The sequence below is a fragment of the Kogia breviceps genome, chromosome 10 (genome assembly GCF_026419965.1).
Source record: "Kogia breviceps isolate mKogBre1 chromosome 10, mKogBre1 haplotype 1, whole genome shotgun sequence".
Taxonomy (NCBI): Eukaryota; Metazoa; Chordata; class Mammalia; order Artiodactyla; family Physeteridae; genus Kogia; species Kogia breviceps.
Genome location: NC_081319.1, coordinates 41,968,972 through 41,985,190, shown reverse-complemented (window position 1 = coordinate 41,985,190; position 16,219 = coordinate 41,968,972). Strand labels below are relative to the sequence as shown.

Below are 16,219 nucleotides of genomic sequence, written 5' to 3'. Positions count from 1 at the left end.
ACAATAGAAAAGTAAAAAATAAAATTAGACTAGGAAACTAACAGATATGTTAAGAAGAATATAAAAATAAAAATATAGATGAATTAACAACCGGAAATTACATTAGTACCACAATATTAAAAAAGAGGAGAAAGGAAAAAAAAATAATAAACAAATAAAAATTTTAAAAAGGTGGGGGAAAAGGCCTTGCCTGTGGAGGGTGGGGCCTAAACAAGGGTGAGGTTTGGGTGTTGGGCAGGGCCAATGCTCAGGACCCACAGGGCTGGAAAACACCCTGGGGGCTGTTGGGGTCTGGCTTAGGCTCAAGGAACAGAAAGGGCCCAGGCATGCTCCCCACCCCTGGTCTCAGAGGGCAGGGGACCTCACCTGGGAGCCCAGTGGGCTTCCTGGATGCCCAGCGGGCTTCCTGGACTCAAGTGGGCAAGGTAAATGCCCTCCACTCCTCCTGGGTGGCCCCTCGCACCTGCCTCTCCTGATCTCCCCAGCCTCCCTCCTATGCCCCCAAGGACCCACACGGCCTGGAGGGGGCCTTGGAGGGCAGGGGATCAGCTTGGGAGCTCAGAAGGCTCTCCAGCCTGAGTGGGCCAGGTGATTGCCCTCCACTCCTCTCCCGCTCTTCCCGGAGAGTCCCTCCTGCCTGCCTCTACTGATCTCCCTGGCCTCAGGAGCACTGATCCTGTCTGGCCTCCACTTCTCCTCCCCCTTCAGTCCCCCTACTTTCTACTGGTTCACTCTGGGGTTTCCTTCCATCTCCTTGGGCATCAGAGTCCCCCACCAGCGGCTGGCAGGCACCCTAGCTGTGGGGAGACACTAACTGCGTCTTCCCACACTGCCCTCTTGACTCCACCTCCCCATGTTCTCATATACTTTCTAATTCTTTTATATATTTTTTGTAATTTCATTGTTGCCATCAGGATAGGTAAGATTTGCATTCTTTTTCATTGATTATTATATTGTTATTTTCCTTGTTGCTATATGGACTTCCTTATTGCAATTTTATTTATTTATTTGGCAGGCAAAGAGTGAATTTATTAGCATAGGAAACTTGTGAGAGATACAAGTGGGCAGGCAAGGCAGCGCAGCAGCCCCAAGAACAGAGTAGGCTACATTTTTATAATCAAAGAAAAAGTGGGGAGGGGAGAAGACCACCTCTTCTTCACTCTTGGGCAAGTATCAAGGCTTACATAATTAGTTCCTCCTTTAACCCTATACAGTCTAACCTGGACTGTCATGATGCTACTTAAATCCTATGTATATTAGCAAAAGGGTGGTAACATATACTAAAATATGGTAATTCATCTCAGGTTTTGGTATACCTTACTGCAATTTTAAATGATGCCTTGCTATGCCATTTTAAATAATTTGCTGTAATTTTAAAAAATAAATTTATTTATTTATTTATTATTTTTTTCTTTTTGGTTGCACTGGGTCTTTGTTGCTGCACGTGGCTTTCTCTAGTTGTGGCAAGTGGGGGCTACTCTTTGTTGTGGTGCACAGGCTTCTCATTGCAGTGGCTTCTCTTGTTGTGGAACGTGGGCCCTACGCATGCAGGCTTCAGTAGTTGTGGCTCGTGAGCTCTAGAGCACAGGCTCAGTAGTTGTGGCGCATGGGCTTAGCTGCTCCATGGCATGTAGGATCTTCCAGGACAAGGGTTCGAACCCATGTCCCATGAATTGGCAGGCAGATTCTTAACCACTGAGCCACCAGGGAAGCCATAGCCCTAATTTGCTGTAATTTAACAGCCCCCTCATCACTGGACATTGATGGCTTCCACCTTGTGTATTGTAAGTAGCATCACCATTTTCTTTAAAATTGAAGTCTAGTTGATTTACAATATTGTGTTAGTTTCAGGTGTACAGCAACGTGATTCAGTTACACATATATATGTGCATATCTATAGTCTTTTTTTTCGATTCCTTTCCGTTATAGCTTATTATAAGATATTGAATATAGTTCCCTGTGCTATACAGTAAATCTTTTATATATGATAATGTGCATCTGTTAATCCCATATTCCCAATTTATTCCTCTCCCCACTTCCCCCTTTGGTAACCATAAGTTTGTTTTCTATGTCTGTGAGTCTGTTTCTGTTTCATAAATACATTCATTCATACTGTTTTTTAGGTTCCACATATAAGTGACATCATATGATATTTGTCTTTCTCTGTCTGACTTATAAGTAGTAACGTTATTATTAATGAGGGGACTTTGGGTCATTTCTGAATGGTGTGGGGTAAAGCCCAGCACTGTCATGTATTTACCTGGTCACTTTGGTGTTCATGAAGCACTGCTGTAAGGTGTCAGCCAACCTCTGGTGCACCAAGGAGTAGCGAATAAATGCTCTTCCCTTTCCCAGAGATGTTCGGAGCTGGAAAATGTAGATAAAATAGAAATGAAGAGCTGTTAACTCCAAATACAGGCCTCATGGATGGCTGACAAAAGCAGAAACAAAACAGGGCAGAAAACGTCACCCAATCCTACCCTACACATAACCTTCACTTATGTCCCTCAAAGAACACAAAACATTTGAGAATGTCACCCCACAGAGGGAGGCCTAAAGTGGGTGGACGTCTTGCAGGCCTCTGTCTGAGAATAATCTGTAGACTCCAGCAAATGTGTCAAGGAAGATATAGCCACGAGAAGCTCAAACATCTACTGTGGATTCTACCGGAATGTCATTCTTCCTCCTCTGCTCCATCAAAATCCCTGGGTTTAGAGTCAGAGATGAAACGGTCTGACTTAATTTGTAATATTTAGAAAACAGGTTGGAGGTAAATGAAGGGCTTCTCATACCAGAAGTATGCTTGAAGAGGAAGAGATGGTCTCAGTTTCGCTAACGCCTGGGCTTGCTTTTGAAGTTTTGGGAGAAGAGATGCAGGGGAAGAGGCCTAAGGGGCTTGGCTGGAGCCCATGTGGAAGGGGGAAGAGACAGGAGGGCAAAAGGCAGAGGAGTGTTAGGGGGACTTGTGATGGATGTATAACTGCCTCCTCCGTGTCCTCGTGGAACCATCACTAAAATCCACATATCTGTCAACGCTTTCCTGGTTGGATTTATTTTCAGCTATACCAACTCACTGCATTTAGTCAGAAGGTGCCCAGGGGGTGAGGGCAGGGGTGTGTCTAGGTGGCCCAGTTACACTGAAGTAATGAAAAATGGGTGTGGTTCTGTTTCAGGAAGTCTGAGGTGGACGGAGGGTCCAGGTGCAGGCCTGTCTTCAAAACCTCTCCCCACAGCGCCAAAACATGGCTTCTAAAGAGGTTTCTGGAAGCTTGTTGTGATGGTGGTGGGGTATGCTGGTCAAAGACTCTGGCCCTAGTTGCCAGGATGGACCACGGGCTATTAAGCTGTCCAAGGGTATAGCTACAGAAGACACTTGAGATCTGTAGGCAAATTAGGATTCATGCTCCCAATGTTTCAGCCCCAGAAGCTCAAGATAAGTAGGCAAGAACTCAAAACCTCTCAACCTACCACATGCACCTGTTCTGTCAGATGCTGGCTCTGAGCAGGGTAAGCCAAGACCCATTCCCTCCTCACCTCTTCAAATGTCAGAAATGTTTAACTTGGTGGTTGGGGGAAGGGACAGTAGTGGTTTGACCAAATGATGGTCCTAATCTTCCATCCTATTAAGAAGCCAGCCATGGGGCTTCCCTGGTGGAGCAGCAGTTGAGAGTCCGCCTGGTGATGCAGGGGACACAGGTTCGTGCCCCAGTCTGGGAAGATTCCACATGCCGTGGAGCAGCTGGGCCCGTGAGCCATGGCTGCTGAGCCTGCGTGTCCGGAGCCTGTGCTCTGCAACGGGAGAGGCCACAACAGTGAGAGGCCCATGTACCGCAAAAAAAAAAAAAAAAAAAAAAAAAAGCCAGCCATGGTGCTGGAATGAGACAGGAAACATGAGGTATGACCTCAAGCACCGGGACATTCATGATGCTATAAACATCCTGGTACCCAGCACCTTTTAGCTCAGAGCTATATGCCTTCTCATTGCTGACTCGAGGAAATGATACCACAATATGAAGTAGTTTTAAAAAATAAGAAGGTGTGAAACCTCATAACACATTTATGTAAGAGGCTGTAAGACAGTTTTCCATGTGTTTTGTGGGTTTGGGGTTTAGCCAGGAGGTCTGGAAAAGAAGGTGGGCAACAGCCTGACCTGGCTTTATAAAAACCACCATGGCACGTCCGTGGGGAGTGGATCAAGACAGGTGCCCAGGGGAGAATCTTGATGACTTCCCTATGTCCAAATGCTTTTCCACTGATAAGTGAGGTGAGAACAAAGTGTTCAGTGGTGATAACCACGAAACCCAAGAGGCCGAGAACAGCTGAGCAAGGCATCCTGAAGTGAAGTGTGTTGGTCATACAAATGCACACCCACAAATAGGCCCTGCAGAATCTAAAAAGAACCCCACATAACAGCCCATGTCTGTAAGCTCCCAAGGGAAGGGCTTGTTTTTTTGTTTTAAATTAATTATTTATTTTTGGCTATGATGGGTCTTCATTGCTGTGCGCGGGCTTTCTCTAGTTGAGGAGAGCAGGGGCTACTCTTCTTTGTTGTGCGTGGGCTTCTCATTGTGGTGGCTTCTCTTGTTGCGGAGCATGGGCTCTAGGCATGAGGGCTTCAGTAGTTGTGGCGCACAGGCTCAGCTGCTCCACGGCAAGCGGGATCTTCTCAGACCAGGGCTCGAACCCATGTCCGCTGCAGTGGCAGGCGGCTCCTTAACCACTGCGCCACCAGGGATGTCCCGGGATTTGTCCTTATTAATAAAATGGCCATTGTAATAGCACTTAGAACATTTAATTTTTTAAAGGCAAACAGTTAAGGTTACATTTTAAATCAGGCCTATTAGCTGAATTGATTATATATGTAAAAGGAGCTATTTTAAAAGGTCTTTTTAGAGACTTCCCTGGTGGTGCAGTGGTTAAGAATCCACCTGCCAATGCAGGGGAGATGGGTTCGAGCCCTGGTCTGGGAAGACCCCACATGCCGGGGAGCAAGTAAGCCCGTGTGCCACAACTACTGAGCCTCGCTCTAGAGCCTGCAAGCCACAACTACTGAGCCCGCATGCCACAACTACTGAAGCGCGCACGCCTAGAGCCCATGCTCTGCAAGAAAAGAAGCCAACAAAATGAGAAGATCACGCACTGCAACAAAGAGTAGTCCCCGCTCGCCACAACTAGAGAAAGCCCGTGCACAGCAAAGACCCAACAGAGCCAAAAATAAAATAAATAAATAAATTTATTTATTTAAAAAAAAAAAAAAAGGTCTTTTTAAACACCCTTTGGGGAAGGGAACAGTAATAGTTCCCTTATACTGCAAATGAATATACTGCATAGCCTTGTTGGGTTTTTTTGTTTTCGAACTTTTTGAGATCATGTGTCCACTTTCATTATCCAATTTCTTAATTTTTGTTAGCATCTAATCAGAACTCGTTGCACTATACCAAGAAGCGATATAACACTTAATCATGCACCTGAGTGTCCCACCAGGCAAGATCTCACAGGACTTATCTGTGCTACCTGGACATTAAACCAACTCCTCTGAGCCAGGATCTTTCCTCATTTTCTCAGCTGTCAGAAGGTACAGCTGGTGGAAAACGCCCAGCCCTCAGTGTCCACGTGTCTAACACCATGATTCGCTACAAGGAGAAGCCCACCTGGCTCCAGCTGGCACGGCCAGGGAGTTCTTCCCAGAGCACCTGACCCTGTGGCCTTTGGGGAAGGCTGGCCAAGGAGCATGTCTGCTGACTTCAAAGGGATCTTAGAGAAAGTTCTTCACTCCCAGATGGACTAGGCTGGTGTGTGTGTGTGTGTGTGTGTGTGTGTGTGTGTGTGTGTGTGTGTGTGTGTGTGTGTGTGTGTGTGTGTGTGTGAGAGAGAGAGAGAGAGAGAGAGAGAGAGAGAGAGAGAGAGAGAGAGTATGCATGTTGTTGTTGATCTTGAGGGGCTCAGAACTTAATGTGGGAAGCTGCTTAGTTGTCTCTCAAGATCCCACATCACTCTCTTCATTTCAAATCCAAGTTTCCTGGGCAAATCATAGGGAAAGCAGACTAGCAAACTCTAAGAATTTTATCTAAGAAACTGATTCTTTTCAAAAAGGTAAAGATGTCCTATGCTGTACACCTCTCGGGGGCACCATGAGCAGACCACAATGTGAGCAGCCCACCCACCCTGTTAGGTTAGGTTTGGGTTGGGGTCTAATACAGTCAGGACTGAGCCATTCCTCCGCTTGGTAAACGCTCACCTAGGCGGCTTCCCGGAGCTCTCAGTGGGCTCTGCACGTACCTGGACTGGATTTCTCTACTTCCTTCCTACACGTAAACCCTCACTTCCTCACTTGGCTGTTTGCAGCAAAGGTCTCAGCGAGAGAGGTTTAAGGCAGGCAAGGGAAAGAGGTGAGGTCCTTGGTTGCTCTGCTTACCTCCGAAATAGACTTGACGAATCGGATCCCGTCACTGGCTCCTTTCACCTTGGCCAGGCAGGCACAGAAGTAATCCCAGTAGTCCTTCTTGTTGCCCAGGAGGGTGGCCTTCTCTTTCTGGTCGAACTGGGCAGGGAAAGGAGAGTGAGGACGTCCAAACCCACTGCTGTTTATCCCACCATTTAAACGATGAATAATAACAGCTTCTTAGTTGCCTGGCACTGGGCGAGGCCCTTTATTGGCATTATTTTTATTTACTGGTGAATGAGGGGGTTTTCATCCTCAATTTACAGGTGAGGAAACTGAGGCTAGGAGAGGTTAAGTAACTAGCTCAAGGTCATACAACTAGTGAGGTTCAGGAATAATAGGCACCCAAAGGGACCTCTGTGCATAGAGTTGGGTGGAAGACACCAAAGGTGCTATTAAGACATGGTAAAGAAACGCAAATGAAAAATTTTAAGGGTAACATGAAGTGTGTTAATGATGTCTTGACATAGGGAAATGTGTTAGTGACATTTTATCCGTTACTCAAGTTTCAATACTGTTTTAATATACATAGCATAAATCCAAAGAAATGTCAGCCATGAGCCATTTCAAATCCAAAACCAAAATGGGCTAAGAAAAAAAAAAAATGCCCCATTAATACTTTCACAATGTAAAACAAGTGAACCAGCTGAAAAGGCATGTGACCAAAAAAGAGGGGATATATGTATACATACAGCTGATTCACTTTGCTGTACAGCAGAAACTAACACATTGTAAAGCAACTATACTCTAATAAAAATTAAAAAAAAAAAAAAAGGGCACGTGAAAGGTGAGCCTTCAACACAGACACCTCCTCCAGTGGGCTCTCATCCTATACACGCTGGTCGGAGGTGACATTGTAAACTTATGGTGTTCAAAATGATAGAGGATATCTTCCTATAATGTAATGTTCTATAGCATTTTTTTATTATAAAAGATTTGCATACATTGTTAGGACAACTGGATAAAAAAAAAAAAAAAAAAGAAAAGAAAAAATTATAATGCCTACACCATCACCCTAAGGTAACTTCTGTTATCATATTGGTCCATTTCCTTCCTGCCTATTGTAGTTGCCTGTATTTTTCCACATCTGCAGAGTTCTCTAGATCTGTGCTTCTTGAACCAAGCAGATATAAGCATTACACTGTAAACATGTTATAAGAAAACTTCCTGAGCTGACCTCAGAGATCCTGATTCAGCAGGTCAAGGTGGGAACCAAGAGCACACTTCTAACTTGCTCCCAGGTGATGCCGATGCTGCTGGCCTATGGACCACACTTTGAGGAGCGAGGCTCTAAAACAGAGGCCTCTGGATAATCTTCAAAGGGCCTGCACACTCCTGGAAAATGTGATTGCGTGTGTATGCATGTGTTTGGGGAGAGATTCCATAGCTTTCACGGGACTGCCAAAGGGGTATGTGACTCCCACAAAGTTAAGATCCCTACTATACAGAGAGACCTTGTGACCTGCATTAAGATGACCCAAATCTCTGAAGAATGTTCTCGATTCCCAAAACCATCCTGAGGGGGGGCAACATTCAGATTCCCCAGAGGATCACAATGGGAGGCTGGGGACAGCTCTGACCTTCAGCCTAACCAGGAGGGCTCAACAGCTGCACTGAGCTTTCAGAGCTGCATCCTGAATATTGACGAAGAAGCCAAGAGGGAGACAAGAAGACAATAGAGCAGAAATCAACAAATGACAGGAGTCACTTACTTGAAGGAGATACTCAAGTTTATAAGAAAACTTATGCAAGCTGGTGCTGTCATCTGTGACGGGTTCCCCTGCTTCCTTAAATTCTCTGCTTAATTCTGTCACAGCATCTTTAAGACAACAAACAGGAGCATGTCACCAGATGGAGACTGGCCTCAGAGAGAACAGGAGTAAGTGGCCCATGATGGCAAAGCACTGTGCACATGTGGAGTGCTACATAAACATCCATGGGCTGGAACTCCAAGTCAGAAGGCGCTAGGAGGTCCTCAGAGCCCACAGGTACTTTACAACAGCTCACTGACTGGGCACATTTCTTGGTCATCCCTGTAGGCCCACCACGTAGGCCTTATCATTTGCGAGTAGTATTTCATCAAAAACGTCTGCTGTGTGGATAGGTCATACAGCAGTCCCCTAATACTGACTTCCTGAGAACTTTATCTTCTATTCCAGCCATGTTTCTGGTTCTTCACTATAACCCCACTGCTCGGTACGGTTAAGTCCAGGTTTCCAGAGGACCCAGAATATGCAGAGGTCATGATGACAGTGCCAAGAATGACACCACCGCCTGCTTCTGTTAACTGAGTACTGGTTAGGGACCAGGCCTCTGCATGTCTTTCTCATTCAATAGAGCATTGTGAGGCAGGAACTGCTTTATTTCAACAAATCTAAGATGCAATTGATTTTAAGATGATCCCAACGTCAGATCTGTTAAAATGTGAAAAAAAAAAGTAAATGCACGGTAGAACTGATGAAGGCTGGCATTATCATCCCCACTTTACAGATGAGGAACTCACGGAGAGGTCAGAGCCAAAGATCACGGGTGGCAAACAGCAGAGCTGAAATGAGAACCCTGGTTTTCTCAGGGGCTCTCTGACCCCAGAGCTCACCTCTTAACTTCTAAGACGATTTACCTCCCAGTGTAGAAAAAGAGGAAAAACCCCTTAGACTCTCACTCACAGCCCTGCCGTGGGACAGAGGGACTGTCAGAAGTTGGGTTTGGTTCAGACACTGAGAAAAATGTCCCCAGCCGAGATGGTTGGGTCATGCTGCACAAAGCTATCTCCTCTGACAATTCTTGAAAGAAAAGGAACCCCTAGCCACTGCTCTCAAACACCATGGTTAGAAAGCAGACCTGCCAGGACTGAAGCTGAGCCTGAGCTGCTAAAAGTTAATCCATACTGACCCCTCAGGCAAAGGTCAGCAAATGGCAAAGACATGTTCTTGGGACTGAGTTTCACAACAAGTGACTGTGGTCTGGTGTGCCCTACTAGAAGTGTCTGCTGTGGCGGCACTGAGAGCCAGCAGCCAGGGACCAGGAGAGACACACAGCCTTCCTCCCCCACCCTCAGGCTGGGGTAAAGCTCATAACCTGACCTGAGAACTCCTGAAATTTTGCAAGGAGGAGGCTTGGACATGGAATATGAAATTTCCAGCTCTAATCTCTGATAATTACCAACAGATGAAAAGAAAGGGTCTTGAGAAAGTGTGGTGCCTTTTAAAAATTCCCACCAAAGTGCTCTGAGGGCTGGGTATAGGACATTGAGATGGCCTTGGGATGTGGGGCATGACAGACGAGGATAGCACATGGGGTGAGAAAGGGCAACTGATCCACTTCTGATGCCTGTCCTCCTCCCTGGATCAGGAGCTCTGCCATGGGCTCCTCCCTTCCTCTCTCTTCCCTCCCATAAGGACCTCTGGGTCCCAGACTCATCCTTGAGAACCAGAAACTAAAACAGAGAGAAGATGGCTTACTTTGTGGAGAAACCTCTGAAGACCAGGGGCAAATTCAGATTTGCAGGGACTGTCATTTTACTTTCTGTGTGTATGTGTGTGCGTGTGTGTGTGTGTATATAGATTGAAAAAGAAAAAAGCCATCTCCCACCTTTTAGCTGGACGTAGACTGGTGTGGTTAAGAGCACAGACCCTGGCACCAGGTGTGTGTGCAAACCCAGGCTCTGGCTGACTGGCTGTGTGACCGTAGGCAAGTCACTTAACCTCTCTGTGGCTGTTTCTACATCTGCAAAATGGGAATAATAATGGTCCCTGCCTCATAGGACCAAACATGAGGACTCCATGAGCTATTATCTGTGAGACTCATGCCTGGCACACATGAAGTGCCATGAAGGCCCCAAATACTCCATAAACAGGAGATAAGCCCGAGAAAGTGATTTTTAGCTCATCAATATATGCCTTCACAATGAAGACTGTTGTGGCCTCCACTAGCCTGGGTATGAGCAACTGCAGTTGGTTATCACTGTGTCTGAGCAGTTAGGAACCTGAGCCTTGAGTCTGTCAGGAGAGTGTCACTGGGGCCCCCATGACGTGGAGGAAGGAGTCAGCTTCAGACTGTGTTGTAGCAAACGTGCTGATGCTCCAGAGAGGCTTTTACAAGACCTGCCCTGGTGATCCATGAGGGACAGAAAAGTCGCCAAAATTCTCCCCTTGGGACGTCACCTGAAAGGGTGAACCTAGGCCCTGGACTCCACAGCCAGTACAGAACACAGCGCGTTCCTCCCGAGCCTGCTCTGTGCACACACCGCCCCCCTCCTGCCTTGCCTTTGTCCAGTGAGCCAAGGCCTACAAGTCTCTCTCATTGGGCAACGCTGAGCTCAGGGAAGTCTGGGAGGCAGCAGGCCCAGAACTGGAGTGAGTTCCACCCGGAACCAGGCGGAAGAGCAAAACAAGAAAGATGGGTGTCTCATCTGCCTGCTTAGAAGGAGGCAGAATATCTCTGCAAATGAGCCAATTCCGCCATCTCCCAGAGGCTCACAATTCAAAGACTTAACAGGTGGTTTGAAAACACAAACACACACAGAGAAATCAGACCCAGACCCAGAAAGGGGTATTTGATTTTGTTTACAAAGTGCCTTTACAGTGCCTGAGAGGAGGGCCAGGCAAGGTCTCCCAGCCTTAACAGGGCAGACATCTGAGCCCCAAATATTTCAATATGATGTGTCCCGAGGGCTCCGATTACTCTCCGTGTAAACACGGATCACAGGGCCAATTTCAGCTGGCAACAGCAAAAGCACAGTCACAGCTCTCTCAACACCAAGCTCGGTGTGCCCCGCAGCCAAGCCATACCTTGCAAATCGCGGATGATTCTCTGCAGCTGGCTCTCCACGCTGGTGGACGCCATGGTAACCGTGACCGTCAGGGGCCGCCTTTCCTGGCTGTGGGCCTCCTGCCTGGGGCCGCTCAGCAGTGGTCAGACTCCGTGGTGGCACCTGCACAGGAAGGAGGCCGTGGAGGAGGCGGTCACGGACACAATTTAAAGACAGTAGTAGAGGGACGCTGCTCCGGGCACAAAGTCGCCCCATCTGGGCATCTTCCCTCAATGGGAAGGGCTTGACCTTTCTGTGTGGGCCTTGCTCTGTGGGCATTCTCTGATACACTTATATTCAGACACAGGGACCTGGTTGGGAGCTTCAAAAGAAACAAGATCAACTAAATAGCATGACCTATTCTTTCTGAGCTCCCCTCCTAGTCTGCCCTTAGACAGGCCTGCCGCACTTCCCACCTTTAAAAACGCTTCCCAGTGGCTCCCCCCATTCCCCTACACCAAGGCCAGAACTAGTCCAACCCCGCTCCCTGACCTGCTAAGCCTAAGGTGCCACCACACCAGATCTGCCGTCTCCTCCAGGCCCAGGCCGGCCCTACCCCTCCGCAGGCAGCGGTGGAGGCGTGAGGTTGAGGACACATACCCTAAGGGCTTCCGGACCAAGGAGAGCCTGGCTTGCCTCTCAGGGAGGTCTGCAGCCTCCAGCCACCAGAGTCCCGCTCAACTTGGGAGGGCAGACACCAGGGGCCGTCAGGGGCCTGTGCAGCCCTCAGGACCAGTGAAGGGCCGTCTCTATTTTAAGCTCGGTTACAGTCCTCTCAAGGCTGGTGAGTCCCTAGTTACCAGCGCTACTTGGGCAGCTGCTGAAGTGATTTAAGGACGCAGTGGTGGCTGGAGACCAACAACGAGGAGGAGGTACGAGCAGCATCAGAAGAGGTGTGGACATGCACCATATCCTCCTTTCAGAATCTCTAACCCTTTCCTTAAATGTCTGCTGCAAAGGCGTAACATTTGCTGGCAAAAACAGCTGGCAAGACTAGAGGTGGCCATAGTAGCCACCCCTAGATGAGGGCCTGCTGTGCACTGGGCCTGTTAGGTGCTTTACACACTCACTCATTTTAATTCTCAGCAGCACCCTGGGAGATAGGTAACGTACGAGGGAGAAACTGGCATACAGAGAAGCCGTGTAACTTGTCTAAGGCCCCCGGCCAGTAGGGAGGGGAACCGTGATGTGAACTCTGGTCAGTCTGAATTCAACCCCTTTGGCTCTACAACGGAGCCACTGTCACTACAGCAAATGTCAACCACTTCCACTGGCTTCTAGGAACTGCCCTGAACTCCAGCGCCTCTCGAATGTGCCACCACCTTGAGTGTTTCAAACATGAACTGGGCCTCACTCTCCCACCACGCTCCTCACCTTACTGCTCCAGGAGGCAAGGCAGGAAGATCCAGGAGGAGAAATGGTCGCCAACCTGAGGTTCCTCCAAATACTTACACAAGCATTCCAGGTCAGCCTGAGGCCTGGGGAGGGCCTGTCATGGCGTAGATATGCCTAGGCCTGTTTTTAACTCACAAGCCAGTGCAGCTGTGACTCAGTGAAAACAAGGCCCAAAGAGGGCTTCTCCAGCCTAGGAGGAACCAGACAGGTACATACCTGAACCACACTCCCAGTAATTCATGACATGGAGCCCCAGACAGTCAGGGCATCCACAAAGACTCCGCCAAAGTCCCTAGCAAGTGCTGGCACCCTGCCATCACAGACACCAAACCAAGGGTGGGTGTGATTTACCAGAAGGCAGTCTGCCCATCCCTGGGCTGCTCTCTAGGTCAGCTGCTGAACACAGAGCCTGAGCAGGGACCAGCCAGGGCCCTAGAGAGCAGGAGCCCAGGATGGGCCAGACTTCTGCAGGGGCTCTGCTGCCTGGGTAGACACTTGGCTCCTCCCCCAGCGAGGAGGAGAGGACCAAAGATCATCACTGTCAATGCACAGCTGCCCTGGCACCACACTGTCAAGTGCAGCCTGGGGATACTGGGGCAACAAGGCACCATCCAGCCCTGGAGGAGCTCGACTGTGCACCAAGAAGACAGACAGAAAAGCATCCAGATATGCGGATATGGCAGAAGAGGTCCATGCAGAGACATGCATAAAAAGTTATGGGTACTCAGCAAGGAGAGGGAATGAACCAGGGATACACACAACAAATGATGTTTGCCGAGTGAAAGAAGCCAGACTGAAAAGCTACCTACTTTATGATTCCATCTGCATGCTGTTCTTACAAAGGCAAAACACTGGGGGGAAATCAGATCCATGGGTGCCAGGAGCTGAGGGGGAAAGGAGGGTTTGACTATAAGAGAGTATGCAGAAATTTTGGTGGGCAACTCTACTCTGTGTCGTGATTATGGTGTTGGTTACATGACTGTATATATTTGACGAACATATATTTGTCAAAACTCACATACTGTACATCTTATCTCAGCAAACAAAAGAGCAGCATCGGTATGAATTTAGCAAGATGCAATGGGACCTGAGGAAGGGAACTTTCATTCTGCTGGGGGAAGGGAGAGGATGGTGGACACTCTCAGTAATGGCAACTGAGTTGGGTGATGAACAGGAGGTCATCGAAGAGAGCTGAGGAGGAAAGGGCACCAGGGTGGAGGGCACGGCAGGTGTAGAGGCTGTTTCTCTACCTGCACTCCCCTTATTTGACTATGGTCACCAGAGAGCTTTGTACCTTCGGGAAGAAATAATCTTGTAAGAAGATAACCTATATCCCATGAGTCCACTGGGTCTCTGTGTATACTTACTTAAAACTAGGCTGAGACTCGCAAATGACAGAGAGGGCAGAGCCTGGAAAGGAAGCACTAATGACAACAGATTCTTAGTTACGTCATCCAGGCTCTGGCTGGGACAACGCATGAACTATACAACCAGCTGGATTTCCTAGAAACCAGCCCTTTTCGGAGCCTGGCACAAGGGCAATAGTGTCTGTAAACTAAACTGGCATCTTGGAATGACAAGCCTGAACAGACAGAAACATGCTCCTTCACGACTTCTTGGCACTTCGGTGAAGCCGCAAGTATCAGCCGGAGCCCAGGCGGCCTTCTCCGCCTGAGCCTCGGAGTGCCTCCCTCCGCTGCGGCCAAGTTCCCAGGTCACGGGGGTGAGCTGTGCCCAACCACTGATTACACAAGCTGATTTTCCAAAGAGCCTCTGCCTCACCACGAAGATAATGAGCCCTGAGAAAGCGCTGCTGGGCCTGTAGGTCACAGTGACTACACAGTGACCCACCACGGCTGTGGGTCACCAGCTCACAGGTTTTCAGGAAGCAAATGGTCACCACAGGGATGCTATTTCAAGTCTATTTTCATGGACTTGAAAGAATGACTCTTCGCATTCTGGCCTCCCTTTTCCTGCGCCTGAGGTTATTATTAAACTTCAAAAGACACAGAATGGGGCACAGTCTCTCTCCACTCCTTGGTCAACTTCCTTGTGTCTCTAGATAAGCTTGCCCTTTGATTTAGGGATGAGATATTTTTTACTCACAACACTTCTGACGCCAAATGTGTGGCTTTTTCCCCCACACCGATATCCAGTTGACACCAGTGGGTGTCCTGTAATTCAATTCAATTCTTTTTCTTTTTGGCCATGCCGCAGGGCTTGCGGGATCTTAGTTCCCGGACCAGGGACTGAACCCGTGCCCTCGGCAGTGAAAGCACGGAGCCCTAACCATTGGACCACCATGGAAGTCCCTCAATTCAATTCTAACTCTAACTACCTGAAGTCAGCGCAGACCCCATAGGTTAAAGGCTCAGTCCACAAGACTGCCCCGGCTTCAGACACCGGTCACAGGTCCCAGTACCTGTCACTACCTGTACTTCTGACCAACCAGCTATAAACTGGGGTTCCCAAAAATCCCCATCTCAGGTTCTATAATTTGCTAGAACGGCTCACAAAACTTGGGGAAACATTTTACTATAACTGGTTTATTTTAAAGGACACAATTCAGCAACAGTGAAATGGAAGAGATACAAAGATAAGTGGGGTGGGGTGGGAGCTTCCATACCCTCAAGGCTCTGCACCCTCCAGCACTTCAATGTGTTCCTTCATCAGCACAGTATTTCTCAGAATCCTGTCATTTGAGGTTTTTATGGAGGTTTCATTACATAGGCATGACTGATTAAATCACTGGCCACTGGCCATTTACTCCACCTTCAGCCCCTCTCTACTCCCCAGAATGGTCTAAGGGTGGGGCTGAAAGTCCTCTGGCAACCAGCCCTCAGGCAGAAGCTACTATCCAGGGGCCTATGAAGAGTCATCTTATTAGCATATGGTTATGCTTATGGTTGAAAGGGTTTTACTATGAATAACAAAAGACACTCCTATCACTCAGGAAATTCTAAGAGTTTTGGAAGTTCTGTGCCAGGAACCCGGGTAAAAGACCAAATACATATTTCTTATTCTATTACAGGAATCACAGACTTCTGGCATGAACCAGTGCGATCCTGACCTCTACAACCCATTGGCAAACTGCTCTTCTAACTCAGGAGACACTCAGGGATTGCTTCTATCCATACCGCCATGGGCTCCAGGACTCCAGGGCCTTGCAAGGCCCCCAAAGTGCAAATCACCTCCATCAACCCAGGGTCCTTGTTGCATGAGATTGTGAACACCTCCATCACTGTCTCTAGCAAGCTCTTTCAAATACCAGAGAAATTCATTTTATAAAATTTTGGGGAACACTGGATTCTCTTGCCAACAACTCAAAATTATGTTTAAGCTGATCCAGAATGTCTGAAAACATCCAATCTTCTGATAAAGAGGAAAAGGGACTAACTAAACACGTTTTAAAAAATTCTTATTTATTACCTGGTACTGTTGCCTGGGTTCCTCGTCACAGCCTACGTATTATTTTAGAGGTAAAGGATCTTCCCTGACCTCCAAATTCCTCCCATGCCTGCCTAGATGCCCTAAGTGCCTTAAACAACAGAGACAGCAGTTCAGTTCCAAAT

General features: G+C 47.9%; 1 protein-coding gene across 6 annotated transcripts in view; it reads right to left on the bottom strand.

Annotated features, from left to right (window-relative positions):
* FYCO1 (FYVE and coiled-coil domain autophagy adaptor 1) overlaps positions 1–16,219 on the bottom strand; it is an 86,656-nt gene that overhangs the window by 65,828 nt on the left and 4,609 nt on the right. The window contains exons 2-7 of one of the 6 annotated variants that reach the window (XM_067044472.1): positions 13,457–13,531; positions 12,627–12,837; positions 11,233–11,375; positions 8,155–8,261; positions 6,416–6,541; positions 2,261–2,367 (exon numbers count right to left, since the gene is read on the bottom strand). In XM_067044472.1, the coding sequence (XP_066900573.1) occupies positions 2,261–2,367; positions 6,416–6,541; positions 8,155–8,261; positions 11,233–11,287 (395 nt within the window). In that variant the 5' untranslated portion in view covers positions 11,288–11,375; positions 12,627–12,837; positions 13,457–13,531. Of the gene's footprint in view, positions 1–2,260; positions 2,368–6,415; positions 6,542–8,154; positions 8,262–11,232; positions 11,376–11,852; positions 12,080–12,626; positions 12,838–13,456; positions 13,532–16,219 lie in introns of those variants that run through there. The other 5 variants (XM_067044475.1, XM_067044474.1, XM_067044476.1 and 2 more) reach the window with 5 other exon arrangements.